At 40.1% G+C, this 16,587-nt stretch overlaps 1 protein-coding gene and 1 long non-coding RNA gene across 2 annotated transcripts in view; one reads left to right on the forward strand and one right to left on the reverse strand.

The window, feature by feature from the left end:
• Positions 1–208: 208 nt before the first annotated feature.
• Positions 209–8,161, reverse strand: LOC102456940 (uncharacterized). Its single transcript, XR_016350257.1, has 4 exons — positions 7,926–8,161; positions 3,759–3,828; positions 838–2,786; positions 209–342 (listed from the first exon to the last, which is right to left on the reverse strand). It is a non-coding gene; the product is annotated as an uncharacterized LOC102456940 (long non-coding RNA).
• The window catches only part of ST6GALNAC5 (ST6 N-acetylgalactosaminide alpha-2,6-sialyltransferase 5), a 126,257-nt gene continuing 116,851 nt past the window's right edge, over positions 7,182–16,587 (forward strand). Inside the window, exons 1-2 of the mRNA XM_075936290.2 lie at positions 7,182–7,407; positions 8,329–8,559. Of these exons, the coding sequence (XP_075792405.1) occupies positions 7,393–7,407; positions 8,329–8,559 (246 nt within the window). The 5' untranslated portion in view covers positions 7,182–7,392. The remainder of the gene's footprint in view (positions 7,408–8,328; positions 8,560–16,587) is intronic.

The following is a 16,587-nucleotide window of genomic DNA, read 5'->3' on the forward strand; positions in this document are numbered from 1 at the left end:
ATTCTCCAAGCAAAGGGACAAAGAGAATTCACAAAGGAGACTATCAGAAGGAAATGCAAATTCTGTAGCAAAATTAGTGTTGGTACATTCCAGGCATATGCTTCTGTTGTACTGTGTGTAGAATTGATACATAAAGGTCAGCTTGAATAAACTGTTTAACAGTGACCAGGAAAAAAACTGGTGTTTTGAAAGGGTCCCCATAGCTGAATGAAAAGTCTGGCTGGGAGGAAGAAGGGGTGAGGGCAGACATTGCAAATATGATAGCTGCAGTCCAAAGAAAGATAGTGCAGTTGCTAAAAGGGAAGTGCCAGATATAGCTGGGTTGGATTTGTTCCTTTTTTCCTGAAAAGTATGAGAGAAAAGGGGGATTTAGCCAACCAGTATAGAGAGTTGATCTATCATAGTATTACAAGGTGCCCCTATGTGCCCAGTGATATCCACCCCAAGTCATGCAAGGAAGGTGATCTAATTGCATATCGATTTGAAAGTGATGAATACCAATAATCTGGCTGAAATGTTTCAACAGGGCCGCCCAAGGGGAGGCAAGTGGGGCAATTTGCCCCAGGCACCACAGGGGCCCCCACAAGAATCTCTGAAGTCTGAGATTTTTTTTATGGAAGGTGCCCCCAAAATTGCTTTTGCCCCAGCTGCCCTGAATCCTCTGGGTGGCCCTGTGTTTCAATAGGCTCATGGTAATTGACAAAAGAATTATACTACACCAGAAAGAAGGTAATCCATCTACCTTAACAGCTGCTTTGAGGGCTTTGATTAGATTTGCATCACAAAGAAAAAACTTTTCTACCAGTGTGGGACCTAGTCCTGCACACCCTCACTCACCTTAGTAGTGTTAATGTTTTCATAGATCTGGTTAGGTGACTATGACATTAAGGTTTGCAGAATCAAGCCTGTAAGAAGGAAATAGGTAAGGTGTTTATGTGATTTTGTAACCCATTTAACATGACATTCTTAAGGCTACATTCTGTGGGTCAAATAAAAATATAAAAAATGACTCTCTTCTCTATCTCTTTGTACTATCAGACTACAGTGCTCATTTCCTGAATGTTTCCTAGGACAAAGCCATCCTGCTGATTGGTTATGGACTGTGGCACCAAACACTGTAGCTCTAACGAGCACTCCACATCAGTGCACAAAGAGCCCAATCCCAAAAAGGAGCTGGTCCCTGTTGTCTCCCCTGAACACTGGAGCTGAGCCCCTTGCAGAATCAAGCCAATAGCCCCAAGTTCAGCAGCATCCATTGGGATAACAGTATTTGGAGTGAGCTTGGGAAATACCATTTGAGATTTATGAACATATAGAGAAAACCGGTAAATAATTTCAGTTTAAACTCTATGAATTAAATGTATTGTCTATTTTGTAAAGCTGAAATATGAAACATTAAATTACAATTTAGCCTGCAGTCTGAGAAGTATGGTTTTTAACAGAGAAAAAAGTTAGGTCAGGTAATATCTTTTACTGGACTCATCTTGGTTGATGAAAATGACAAAGTTTCAAGATTACCCCGAGCTCCTTTTCAGGTCTGGCAAACAAACAAACACAGGACAGTCATAAGTGATAGTAAGGTTATCATCTACGAATAGGGAGGACAGCTTTGATCAATTCTCAGTTGAGCATTACTAACTGAGTCAAAACACAAGAAAGAAATTCAAAATTCAAGGACTTCTGTCAGTTCACTGACATGTCCCTGTTTCAGTTTCATAGTAACAAATCCACTTGTCATAGTTGTTGTTCAGCCTGTCATGAGTAGTGCTGTTCGTATTTTTGTAAGTAACAGCAGGAGGGATCCCAGATGACTGTCTAATAATACATGAAACACTGAAAGCCAGACCATAATGAGTACTTATCCATCAATCCTTTTGCACTCTTTATTAATGTTTGATTCCTGGATATTTGTTCGGTCATCTTATTTTTTTCCACTAGTAATTTTTTAAAAAGTTTAACATTTCCTCTCAGCTTAATGCTTTGACTTCATACTGGTTCAGAGAGTTCTCTGCACTGGTTCTAAGCAAAAGAAGATAAAATATATGCACATTAGATGTGGATGTTACAATTTACTGGAAGGATGCTGAAAATCTTATTGATATTGCAACTTCTGTATTAGATCAAAAAAGCACGCCCACAATATTTACTAAACATTTGTCCAACCACTTATAAAACTCTAGTAATTAAACTAATTCCCCCAATTACTTGACTCCATATGTTAAATTTTTGCTGCATATAGAAAATGATGTTTTTCTTCCTTTCCTTGTTGTTGTATCCGACAGTGACTGGAATAACTAGGCCTTAGACTAGAGTATCTATTCTCTTCCAAATCTGACATTGTATACTGTATCTTAGTGATTTCCCCTCTTAATTTCCTCATATCTAAAAAAAATAAGACTATCAACCGCTAACAAGTTACATGTAAAAGCTATGCCATGTTCCTGTATCATTCTGTTCATTCTGTATTGAGCCTTCACTATATCTACATTTTAATTTTTTTTCCAAAGGTGATCAGAACTAAGCACAGTATTTCATATATGGCCTTATGGTACTGCTAAGTACCTTCTGCAGTGCTAGAACAGTTGCTTCTGAAATATCCATTACCTTTATTTATACTTCACAGATTGGGGAGAGAACCAAGAAATAGATATGAATAAAACAGCAGACTCAGCAGACCTTACCTCAGTATTTTTCCTGTGTTTTCATATGCACTTCCATTTCCATGCAATATTTTATTTTTGTATGCATCTATCACTGTTTGCTTCTGTCAGAAGTTCAAAGACAGCCTGATTTTATAAGCGGGAGATAGTATTGACTGATTCATAATATTGTTTCTACTTTTTTTTTAACCAATCCTTGATATACATCTCCAATTTTTAAAAGCATTTCATGACCCACTGGGCAGTTTGAAAGATCTATAGAATGAACTCATTATCATGTTGGCTGTGGAGTGTTTTTCATTGGTTATGTTTGCAATGCAAAAATTAGTTTCAGCGGGATCTTTTCTGTTGGGAAAACTGTTAAAAAACTAATATATACATACATAATAAAACTTATGGGGAGGTGATATCAGTTTGATGGATTACATTTATCAATCAGCTTTGACTATGCCTCTGCTCATTAATCCACTTTTCCCAGCATCTTCCAACACTCAGAATGCCTTCATGCAGCCATAATCAACTCATCAGAAAAATATTTTCTTCTCCCCCCTGAAATGTGGAATTCCCAATCATTTCCACCTTAGGTCCACGGTAGGCGGTATTCTGTCCTTCACGAGTGACAAGCTCATTAAAGCATGATCTCTCAAGAGCCTGTAGAACTGAGAGTTTTACACTCTTGGGGTGAAATCCTGCTCTTAATGAAATGCATGGAAGTTTTACCATTGGCTGACTTCAATGGGGACATGAGTCTATACCTGCAGAGGGGGAAATCCCAGCTTTCATAGAGCCACATAATTTGCTTCTAGCTGTGGAAGTTCTCAAAACTTTAAAGAAAACATAATTGTAGTTAATTTTAAAGGGCATTTTGCATGTCGAACAAAATTTTTATCTCTAATTCTCAACACCACATGTGACCTTTGTAATTAAGGCATCTGGCTTTAGAGGCATAAAGATACAAAACTAGTCCCAATAGTCAATTGTACCTAAAGAATTGTTGTGGTGCTTTTTTCTATGGAATAAATGGCACTTACAGAATGCATAATGGTGTAGTATAAAGGTGTTTTTCAACATGCATTTTGGATGATCTGTAGAACTCACCCATAGCTTTCCCACTGATGATGTATTCTCTCCCTCACTTTTCTTCCTGCACTCTCCTTTGCGCATGATTCTAGACAAACAAGAATTTAATTTTCTTACTGCCCCTTAAGCTGAGTGCACAGCAACCAGAATTACGACTTCATCATAATACTCACTCTTTCACAGCAAAAGAACTGCATTGCCATCAAAAGAACATCATGGAGAGTCACAAAATAATTAAAGATTTAAGGCTTCATTCTGGCTTTGATGAGACTGAGGCATGAAGGAGCAGCTGGAGCAGCTGTGTGGCGATGGCTTAGAGGCAGTCTCCTTACAGAGGGCAGACACAGACGTAATGCCTCCAGGGTATTGTGGGAAGGAAGGAGGAGCTGCATGATCAGAAGTGGCATTTGCCATACCTATGTTAGCTGCTTTTGCTAGTGGTGGCTTCCAGATATGGCAGCGGGAACACCGGCAATGTCATGGCCTTAATCCATGACACATCTTTTTGGGCAACAGCAGCAATGCTAGGCATTGTCATACCCCCAACATAATCTTAGGGTGTCTAAACAATAATATTTGGGATGTCTTGGTTCCTACTGGGTGCTTTTGAGGGAAAAAGGAGCAGAGATTCTTCTTGGACAGTACTCATGTGAGGACAGCCACCACATGACATGTGCTGTGTAACAAATGTATAAGCAATAATTAAAACATTCATCTAAAAAGTAAAGGGTACAATATGAGCAAGGGTAGGGCTTTTTCAAGCTGTCAGTGAGAGATTTCTGGTATTTGCAAGTGTGTTACTGGTTTTGAGAAGATTGTTTGGCAGTGTCACTGCAACCCACATGTGTTTCTAGTCAGTTTACATTTGCCATTTTCCTCTTCTGCCTTTCTTGCAACCACTGCTTGTTGTGTGGGGAGAGCACCACCCTCTTCTGTTTCAGTCTTCCTTTACCCCTTGAACCCACAAGGGTCATATACATATAAAAATAGAAACTCATAGAAAGATGTGCAGAGTGATGACAAGTGGTAAATGTGACTCTGATCTGGTGCTTCAGACTAACTATTACTGACCTAGACCATGGTGAAACATGTCCTCCAAAAGCAGCAAGCAAAATTCTTGATTGATAAAACAGAACTCTTGCTGTAAACAGGGGACTGTGGCAGAATTCAGAATAATCAGAAATCCATTTCAGTATCCCTTTTCATTTTAAAAAAGAAATTATGACTATATGATTCACTTTATATTGAATCAGGCTAGTCAGATTCACTTTAAAATATGCTTTATTCCAAGTTAATTAAGTGTTTATGAACTCAGCCCACATTCTTCTTCTTCTTGCTAGTCTAATTATTACATTTAATGTATATGTTCATGTAGCTATATATCTATGCATTAATGTAGACACAAATACATTCTCTTAAATATAAAACCCCACAAAATAAAAACGAGTAATTTATGGGAACTTAAAATTAAATTATCTGGGCAGGTTTCCAGTTGATTTATAGTGATCCCTGGACAGACCATGCTTACACATAATAACTACTAGAGAATTTACTTTACACTACAGCATTTGTGTTGCTGGCCATTTGACTGCCAAGATTAGTGTTTATGATCAGGATGGCAATCTAATTAAATATATCTAAGATTCAAAGAACGTTGGACAACATTCAAGGCCAACTCAGCATTAAATTAGAAAATTTAACCTGGCTATTCTATCAATATATCCAGCTACCAGATCAACTACTACCCAAAACTATGTCTAATGAGTTTGGTGGGAATACTGTATCACAGATGTCTAAGGTAGTCATGAGTCTAAAGCATCATAAATAAGATGCTTCAGCTGGGCATAGCAAAATATATTAGAGCAGCTTTGTCAGTTTCTAGCAACCTGCTTGCCGATAGTTGAGAAACAGCACTGTAAAATGTATGAGCTGCCTTTTGTAGTTTTTTTGCAGGAAGCCTTGGAAAGCAGCAGATAATTTGCTTTCAATGATTCATCAAGTTGGCCCTTTGTTTCACTAATTTGAGTGTCAAGTGCAACCACATAATAAAGAATTACCAAGACTGATAAGATTATTCCTATACTCCTGTCTTAACAACTGGTACTATTCTAACCTACACCACAGATGGAATAAATAGCAAATATATTTGCAATGCCAGCAATCTTCTTTGAAATGACAAAGCATGTTTACTGCCATCTCCACTGATGCAGCACACATTTTTGTTTCTGCTAATAATTTCTACTTTCTTAAAAAGCACTAAATGCTGAATGCTGTGCCATCGCTAGAGATGACATTTGTTCCACTGTTAGTCTACCAATGAATTAGTAAAGATGAAAAATGGATTTTAGTGACAATTCCAGCCTTGAGAAAGATATTATTGTGAACATGGTTGAGTTAGCCTGCTGATCATTTTCTCCTTAATGTAGTCTTTAATGTTATATTGCTGTAGGTTAGATGTGAAGCCATATATTAGAACTATTATTTTTGATGAATAATTTCAAGAGAATATGTTCATAATTAAGATATAATTTTTTCAAAATGCTATACTGTCATTTTAATAACTTCATAAGAAACCGACCTGAAAATGGGTTGTTTTGAAGAGGCACATATATAACTATAGAATTCCTAGAGTAAGAAATTTATGTAATTTAAATTGCTTTATTAAAGTTTTCACAATTAAACTATGCATCACTGATACAGAAAAATCAAAGATGTAAACAGTAAAGGACTCCAGAGAACGCATATAAAATGACTTTTATCTCTAGCAATCAGAAAGATGGCATTAGAGAGTACAAGATACTACAGGTTCACTTTCTTTGAGAAATGTATGTATATAAATGTTTTAAAACTTATTATGAAGAATTGTTATGTAATAAGAATTGCATGCCAAGCAGGAGACTCTAAAACTGTAGTTAATACTGTTCTGGAAATGGAGGGTGTTAAAATATTTACAAAGAAAAAAATGAAAATAATTTAGATGAAAAATTGTTGCCTCAAAACCACAGGGCTCAGAAAACTCAGTTAATGCTTAGAGAGTGATGAATTTTTCCTCTAGGCAAAATGGAAATAACTTACGTTGGAGATTGTGTCCTTGTGTTCTAAGCAGGATTTTTAAAAAAGGCAAAGCAAGTGGCCTGCATGGATTTAATGGTATTGTGTTATAATTTAGGTTGATCAGAATCCTGCCCACTGATTAAATATGACATTGTGCAGATGACTGTAATACTGTAGAGTGTGTTTCACTGCAGAAGAGGGGAAAGGGGCTCCAGTGTGGAGATGAGATTTCTGTCCGAGAAATCATTACAACCTCTAACTTATGTCTTCCTTTAACTTCTACATTATCCTGAAACTGCCTCTGTGCTGGAGGCGAGGAAGGAACCGGGGGAGTTTAGGACCCAGCAGACAGTGGCAGGCAGCAGTTGTGTAGATCACTGAGAGAGACTCAGAGGGTCCAGTCCAGTTTTAATGCTGTCTCTAATCTCTGCAACAGCAGTGCTTTCCCTAACAGCCCCAGCTCGGGCGTCTCTCTCGCTCTCTCCGGCCTGAGCCCCGGCAAAAACCATGTTCTTGGCTTCCTCACAATGGAAACCCTAGAGGGGAAAGTGGCCCCAGATGCGCAAGCCTGAGGATTCTTTACAAAGAGGTGCCCACAATGAAGACCCTGGCGGTAAGTCAGTGGTTGGACCTAATGATCCTAGGTCACCCGGGGACCAAACGAAAGCAGCCCTGCTGGGGGAGAAGACGAGGGCAGTGGAGCGGGCTGGCCAGGGCATCAGACATACGCTCCAGCCTTTCCAGGACTGGCACCTTCTCTTTTGTTACATTTTACTAAGGGGAACAAACCCGAGGAGGGGGAGGGGGAGGAGAACTTTCCACCTGCTTTTCTCCTATTCGCGTGCGGTGTTGTTCCGTAGAGCGTGGAGCAAACAGATCGGCTTAAAGGATGAGCGTGGCTGTAACTTGGCTAGTGCAACAATTCCTAACAGTCATTAAAATGCAGGGATGGAGCGGCTGGAGGGGAATGGAGGCACGGGGAAGGGAGCGGAGGGGAACGCATGGGAACGGGAAGGAGAGGGGGGCAGGGGCGGAAGGAAAAGAGGCAGAAAGCGGTGGGAGGTGACGGGAGGGAGGTAGCGAAATGGGGGAGGGGGGGGTTTCAGTGGAGTTCTCGAGCCGCACTTTTACCTGGTCCTCACCGGTGTCAAACTTGCAAGCGCTGCAAAGGGAAAGGCGCCGCGGGTGTTTCCCAAATAGCTACTTAACCCGAGCAGCTACCCCCTGCTGCCGCCCCCTTGGAAAGACACTGCCCCAAAAGTGACCCGCACTGGACGCCACCTGCAGTGTGAGGAGAGAGGCCCACAGGGCGCTGCATGGACGGATCAGTGCAAGGGAAGGAGGGCGGGGAGGGAGTGCGGAGAGACCCAGACTTCACCCCGTCTGCCCCGCTTAGGATGTGACCCCTCCCCCTCCGCTCGCCTCCTTCCAGGATTCCCATTCTTCTCCCGCCCGGGTCGGGGTTTGCGCTGTGCGGGGGGGTGTGCCCGGGGCTGTTTGCAGGGGGGCTCAGTGTCTCTTTGTCCCTTCGCAGCGCCATGGGCTGGCGGTGTGTTTAGTGCTCACCACCATGTGCACCAGCTTGTTGCTCATGTACGGCAGCATCGGCGGCGGGGGCCAGAAGGAGCCGAACCAGCAGCAGCAGGTGGCGGTGGCGGCCAGTGGGAAGCCGGAGAGCAAGCAGCAAGGCGGCAGCCAGCAGCGCCCGAGGCTCCCTGTGGGGGCGGGGCTCCTAGAGGGCTACATCAGTGTCGTGGACCACAAGGTGAGGAGATGGGCACAGGGGCAGCAGGGAGAAGTGGGCCAGGTCTGGCCACCAACCGGGGCTGGAGGGAGGGAGCAGTGCCCTTTGGGGATCTCTGTGGTTCCTCCCAGCTCTCAAAGACCCAGCGGAAGCTCTTATGGGTCCTTAATGATTGGATCAGACATGTAAATGGGCCATGGATTTGGCACCATGCCCTCTGTAGGGGTGGGACTGAAGCTGTGGTCCTCCCTGTCCTTGGCTAGTTGTGACTCCTGTACCACTTAGCCTGGTGTGACTCTGTGACTCTCCTGCCTTTTGCTTTCTGGGAGGTGGGCTGTGACTCATGATGGTGGAGATGTCACTTTTTGTTCTGTGGGGGCTATAACTGGAATCTTGAGTCCTTCGTTTGTGGTGGTACACCAATGTTCATGGCTTCTGGGACTGGTGCCTGTCACCTTATTTTACTCTGCTCTATTCAGGTTCACCTACTGCACTCATTAGTATCTGAATACCTTCCAGTAGTGCAGAAAGCAGTATGTCTACACATCTCTTATGGACTTGTTCTCTCCTCCACTGCCCAAGAATTGTTTTAGTCTGGATTTTTTAAAGTGTATACACACATGTTGCTATATGTTTATGTAGAGAGTGCAAGGTCAGAGAAACAGTCCTTTTCTTAGAGTGGAAGATAGTACAGTTTGTGAGACTCTTTGGTTCCTGTAAAAGTTCATGTCACAGCCTTGGTCGGCCCCCTTGAGCTTCACCTTTGTTGTAGAAAGGTCCATTGTGCCAGAGGAGTGAAGTTGTCAACCGCAGCCTTCCTCTTGGCAGCATATTGACTATGGTGCATCTCTCTGATCATGTATATTGATGCCTATTGATCCAGGTGAGCAAATTCTGGTGCCTTTTGTTCTAGGTAAACTGTGGTATCCTTTCCTTCAGGCAGTGCCAATTGTGGTGCTCAAAACCACAGAATGGGCTGACAGGCAACCCTTGCTTCTGGATGTCAGACTTCCATATCCTTTACTTAAAGGTGAACAGACTCTGGTTTCACAAGTGGTGCCCCTCACATAGGACACACCTTATTGCCCATTGTTTCTGGAAGGGGAATTCTGGAGCCCTTCTTTGAGTGCAGGGGGGTGGATAACTACTGGAATCAGAGTCCTCTTTATTGTATCTAGATTCTGGAGAAGAAATATACAAAAGAAATATATTGGCACATATAAAGGTTGCATTTTGTGGTTGTAGTGGCATTTCCCTTCAGGGATAAAATTTAACAATTATTCACAGTACTGAAATGTCACAGGATACAGTATGTGTGACTACTGACAATAGTGGTCCAGTACTAGTTTACTACTGAAGTAAATCACTTTATGTCTGAGGAGAAAATTTGCCTGAAAAGCAAGACATTGAGCATTGTTTAACAGTCTCATGCAGGGAATGTCCATACTTCAGCTGAAGGTATGGCTGCAAGCAGTTTAGTTAGGCATACCTGTACTAGTTTCAAGCTAACTAACACAGCTGAAAATATCAGTGAAGATGTGGTGGCTGAAACTTCAACATGGGATGTAAAGCTTGCCTGGAACCCTAGGTATATACATACTTATATATTGCTTGCCCCTGTTGTTACAAGGTTAAAGTTAGCCTATCTGAGCTTCACTCACATCTCCAATTGCAGCATAAACATGCCCTAAATATAAGTTATCACCTACTGTGGTCAGATTACCTACTGTATTCTTCTTTCATTTTATATACGGTCACGCATGATGGCCACTCAGCTTCTGAGGATATGGCTAACATCTAAATTCCTATTCACCATTGAAGACTGCTTTGCATGAGCCTTTCAGCACCCAGTGTAATTTGTACCTTTTTTTGTCTATTAGTCTTTGTATTTGTGCATTTCACTTTGATTCCTTCAGCTTACATCATAGCCAATGTTCTCAATGCTGCATATTAGAAACTGTAAAATATATTTTGTTGAACTGAACTCTTTAAAATAGTGAAAAAGTCTGGATGGCTATGGTGCTGGTTTGCAACATTTCACTTTTAGCATCTCACACCACCAGGGGTTGAAAATCATTGCCACCAGATAACAGAAAAGAGCAGGACATCTCCTTTTAGTTCCTAGTGGCCAGGTGTTTTACATGATAAAAACTATCAGAAGAGGCACAGAGGCACAAAATCTCTATTTGTTGATAGCTGCTGCTGAAAGGTCAAAGACTGAAGGAAATATTGGCCATGTTGCTGTTCCTAGAAGCTGTTACTTCTTAGCAAGATGAGGGCACATTAGCAGGCCAGCCTGGAGAATCTTTCCCTGCTTCTGTCTGTGCTGTACTTATTCCATGACAAAAGAGTGGACAGTAATCTCACAGACTATCAAAGCAGTACCTTTCATGACTTCTATAGTTGATAGGGATTTTGACATTGTCTTCCATAAAAGCTAGATCAGACTGTGTCTGTCTTGTCATCAGGCAGGGGAATGTTACTTTTTGTTAATTTAACAATAAATGGTGGCACTAATATTTTACCAACAGTTGCTGCATGTAAGTAGAAGAGAATTTATGAAAACAGAAAGGCTATCAGTATTCTAAATTTTTCAAGAAATAAGTATTTAACCATCTGCTAATTTTGAAGTGAACATGACAACATGACTCTGGGTAGCTGGAAGGCTTTTTACCCAGTATTGGCTCAGTGATGCATATTACCCATAACGTGAGAGTTCTACCTCACATGTAATTGAAAACCACTAAGGATTTTGCATTTACTCCTCTCCCCCCTGCCCTCCCCCCCCCAAAAAAAGTACCATAACAAGACCAATCTTGCAATCAAAATCTATGAGTTCTTAGTCCTTTGTTGAAGCACTGGAGAAGTTGATGACTAAACTCTTAATTTATATGGATTACAATGATAGATTGATAGACAGATAGATAGATAATGTGTCTATTCCATTTCATTATATCACAAAATCTTACAGCATTTTGGAACAGAGTAGTTTGTTGCTTCGGAGAAGGTCAAGGAGAGTTGCTGCTGGTGGTGGGGGGAGGGGTGTCAAGCTTTAAGCTGAGCTGTAGTGGAGACTTTAATGGCATGATGCTAGCAACATAAATGAAGTCTTCTACCCATAACAGTTTCACTGAGAAGTGGAGGCTTTATTATGCAATAAGCATCTTGATTGAGTCATTATGATGTAAGAGATCCACCAGGGGGAGACTTTATTTTGGAATAACCTTGCCAGGGGAGAGTTTGTTATGACATAAATGTCAGTAGTATGTAATTATGTATGACAGAATTTTTTGATTATTTTCATGGCACTGCCTTTGTGTTTTGAGACAGTGGCATGAGTCTGTACTTTTACAGGCACATTTAGTCACTAAACACTAATATAGTCATTAGATTAAAAAAGTAGAAAAAGTATTTGTTTTTATCTCACTTTGAGGGAGAAGAAAGAGTTCAGTTGGATATAGTGTTTGACTTTAACTAGACTTGGAAAAGGTTAAATTGGGTGAAAAAATATACACATAATAGAGCAATTTGTTTTACCAGGCTTACATTTGGAGCTGTTTGAAAGTGTTATAATTAATTGTATGCTGACTATCTTGTGTTTATTTTTGTTGCTTTTGTGCTACCAGCAGTGATCTCTATTTTTCTCATCTTAGCAAATCATAATACTGGTTCATTGCATTTTGATTATTTTAGTTTAAAGTTTTTAGCAGCTTCTGTGTGCAGTAAGTGATAACATTCAATTTGCATTACAGAGCATGCAACAGAGATAGAAAATGGTACCTTTTGCTGTATTCCAGATTGCAGGCATCTTTGCACACAGCCAGCAGTTCTGGTTTGGCACTGTTGCCATCTGTAATCTCTCAAAGTACTGTACGCATTACTGTTGCTGATTATGTATAAGTCAGCTCAGCATGTTATGCATCTACAGTTTTCACTTAAAAATACAGGGTCAGATTTCTGCTATCCTTATTGAGCTCACTTTCCATTAACTTTATTAGCATTTTTGCTTGAATATAGACAGCAGAATTTGGTAATAGAAAGTAAAAGATAGAAAGGGCTATACTACACAGGTTGCTGTGAAGTATAAGTCTTCATAAAATAAGAGTTATGTAATGTGGAATCCAGCTGATAAAGATGCTAACTATGGATAAGAAGTATAATTACAAAGGCCAGGAATTTAGTTAATTGATAAAATACATCAGTAAAACATTTTTGTCAAAGTAGAAACAGATACTCAAGACTTTTCACTTAGCTGAAGACATTTGGTTGCTGGTCTCTTATTTCATTATGCACTTAAGGTATGGAGTTATACGTAAACTCACCCCATGCAGCATGTAAAAGTTTGAACTCACACATGAATAATGGGATTCTGACAACATCCTTGGTTACTGTGACAACAGATATCAAAGGAAGATTATAAGTTCGAGTAAATTGTCATAGTTTCAGTGAAGTCAATGAAGGCTATGACAATGTACAGAAGCTGAGGATTTGTCCCCAAGTACTTTGGATTTTATCAGAACTCAGGAATGTGCGTGTGTTTTTTCTTTGTTGTTGTTGTTGCTGGATTTTGTATATTTTAAGAATTTTCATAACTAAAACTAGTTTTTATTAAACTCATCTCTTTGCACAGAATTAATCTTCGTGTTATCTGTTTTAATTTTTTTCTTTCAAATAAAACCAGCCAAAGGAAACTATTTTGGAATTTTTTTTTAAGTCCTACGTGTTGATTTCAGTACAGTTATGAAAAATAATGGGATAGGTGGTCAAACTGAGATAGTTAACACAGGTTAATTCAGCTGATAGTGGTTAATTTGCATAGTGCAATCCTTTTGGTTTTGAAAAGCTGTAAAGTATCTACTTTTTTTTCTCACAGTTTCAAAATGCCACATTTCATGTGACAGCCATTAAGTGTAACATAGTGCACTGATCCCTCCTTTACAACAGACAAAGATAGGTCTTTTTCTTTACAGACTTTGTAGAAAATAGCAGAAGTCATAGGACTCTAAAAGTGCAGGATCCATTTTGTGTCTGTGGTTTCTCCATTGATCCTGTTTATGACCTTTATTCAGACTTGTGAACAGTGAAGCTACTGTAAATATCTCTTCACTGTTCATATGTGAATATTAATATAACCATATATTATTAAATAATAACAGCATCTCTTTCACACACAAACACACACACATTCGGCCAGGAGAGCCACAAATTGCTATTTTTCATCATTAGTTTCAATATTCTTATTTGTATCTGTAGTTTGCATTGCACTTTGCTATTTTATGAAATATCCTTTTAAATTTGCCACCTTATACAGGTCTCACATGTTGGGTTTTATTTATGGGTAATTTAAGCTATTTAATTTCTTTCAGTAGAGGCAAAGTACCCTCTTTAGAGACTCAGTTCTGCTTCTGTTGACTACCGTAGGAGCAAGGCTGAACCAAAGGAGACTTACCATGAAGGAAACTATATTTTTTTTGTCCACCTCTGCTTGATGATTTTCCATAGAGCCCCTTATATTTTCCCCTTTAACCTGTGCTGGAATGTAAGTGGAAATCGGAAGTCAGAACTTACAGACATATCTATAAATCTACAGACATCTGAGGACAAGGCAGAGCTTTCTTTTTGTTACTGACCTTCTCCATTAATCCACCTTGCATTTCTCAGTAGAGCACTATTCGCAGTGCTCTTGATGCAGAGATGGCATTGATAGTAAGGAATTCAGTGTATTAATTTAAGATCTAATTAATGCAATTATGATCAAATCAGCAGAGCTTTGGTGCTGATGCAAACTGATGTGAGAACTCAAAGGTCATTTCAAGGTGAGATTAAACATCAATCATACAGTCTCACCTCAACCCTAAGTAATGTGTCCCCATTAGTCAGTGCTGTTTTGTTCCAATAAAGGCTAAGTGTTTTAAAACCAGGTTAATTAGTGAAGCTTCTTGTAACTTAGGCATGCAAATACTTGAAGTTCAGAGATTTCTAATGATAGTGCTCAAATTCTCACTTTCAAAAAATTGCAAATATCTGTATAATTCAATTGTAGATAAGAACCAGATTCTCCCCTGTCCTCCACAGAACCCTAAAAGATTATCTTACCCCTGGCTCATACTCAGTCTCCTTGGAGCAGATTTAGTGTAATTCCTTGGTGGGATAGGGCCACACATGGCATACCTGCATTGTGGAGTTCTCTTATGTTGGGATCACCTATATGTTAGCCCTGGTGATGAAACAAGTGGGGTTGGGATGCAGAACCTGCAGCTGCTTGCAGTGTATTCTGGAGAGGAGGATTTGCACCTAAAAGCATAAGAGAAGTGCATTGTACATGTGTATCCAGGACAAACCAAAATACTGGATTCTCAAAGGAACATTGTCAGTTATAAAGGAGGACAAAATTAAATTGTTTTACAAGTCAGATGCAAACCTATTATATATATAATTAGTAAACTTAAACACCCCCCTGGTGTGTTTTAAACCCAAACACAATAGTATTGTGCTGGTGGGTAAAAATCAGGAGTTGCAGCTTCACTGTTAAAGAAAAGGGGACTGTAAAGAGAAAACCCAAACAATAAATAGTAAACAAGTAGCATGAGTTAATTTCTGTTTAATAATCTAGGAAGTTGTTAGTAATATAGGTTAGAAATTTATTTTAAAAAAACATGATTTATACTCACATGTGCTCCTTTAAAATACCATTGCGTTTTTTTAGCATCACAGAAGAGATACTTTGATAAGAAATAGTGTGGAATAGAGAAAGGATAATGACTCTCAATTAGTAGACTCTGAACTCTGAATTAGCTTTGCCTTTTAATTCCAGTACTTAATATTTTGCTTTGTCAGCACTTCACAGTGTCATACCAAATAATATCATGTTAGTAGTTAGTACATTATTAGCATCCTTAGATTTTACCATGGTTTTAATACTTGAGAACAAAATATTCTATAAAGTTCATACTGTTAGCCAAAGTTAAATTAGAATATGTTTTGCCCTCAGCTGTGGAAGGTCAGGAGTAGAGAGAACAGTTATAATAATAGTCAGTGGAGCATCAGTCCCACTCATTTTCTCTAAGGAAAAGAAAAATTCAGCAGTGAAGGTCTGTGCAAACATGTTTGTATTCTTCAGGCACTGTATATAGGAAGCTTAAGGGAACCTGCTCTTATTGGGAAACTGTTCACTGAGAAATAATCAGGAATAAAAGTACCAGGTCCTTCTGGAGACTGCGTTCATCACCAAGAAACATGTGTCTCCCCACATAGTGGTAATACCTTTCCTTCGACTTTGGCAGCTCAGGGATATGCCTCCCCTATAACAAAATGAGTTATGCTCAGGCACATTAGTCGTCTGAACCTGAATTTTTTTCCTTGCATTACATTCTCTACAGACAGACACCTGTTCCATAGTGATGCAATTGGTCCTCTAACCCTGCACACAAACTGCACACACATAAAAGGAATATAGAGGCACAGAATGAATTTCTTCAGCCCACTGCCAGGAAAATGAGCTGAGGTCACAGACTGAAGTAGTCACCACACTCTTTAGATGGGGGATTTGGGTAGGGTGACTATATTTTCCAAAGGGAAAATGGAACAAACACAGACACTGACCAACGCAAGCCCTTTCCTCCCTCCTTGTTTTGCCCTCTCCCCTCCCCACACACACTCCTCCCAGTGATGCTGTCCCCAGCTATTCACTCACACCCTCTGTGAGATTGTTGCTAGTTGCCCAGCCCCACACATGCTGAAACATTGTCTTTCCTTCTCAGTCTTGACTCCCTCCATGCAGGGGGCAAGGCTGGCATCTCTGCTTGATCCTCCCTCTCTCACATTCCTCTGTGCTACTCCCCACTTTTTTGACAAATGCCTACTTTTGGGGGGAAAAAAGGCTAGGAAAGGACCCTAAAAGGAAGGTCACCCTAGCTTTGGGCTGCTTTAGGCTAAGCATGCCTGTTCTTCTCCTATCTCTGGCAGGCCTACAGTAGCCCACTGTGCTTACCCAGTCCATAAAACACAGAGGACCATAGGCACCACATGCAGCTAAACAACTTGTGATTT

This window comes from Pelodiscus sinensis, chromosome 9 (genome assembly GCF_052426305.1).
Source record: "Pelodiscus sinensis isolate ZL-2025 chromosome 9, ASM5242630v1, whole genome shotgun sequence".
NCBI lineage: Eukaryota > Metazoa > Chordata > Testudines > Trionychidae > Pelodiscus > Pelodiscus sinensis.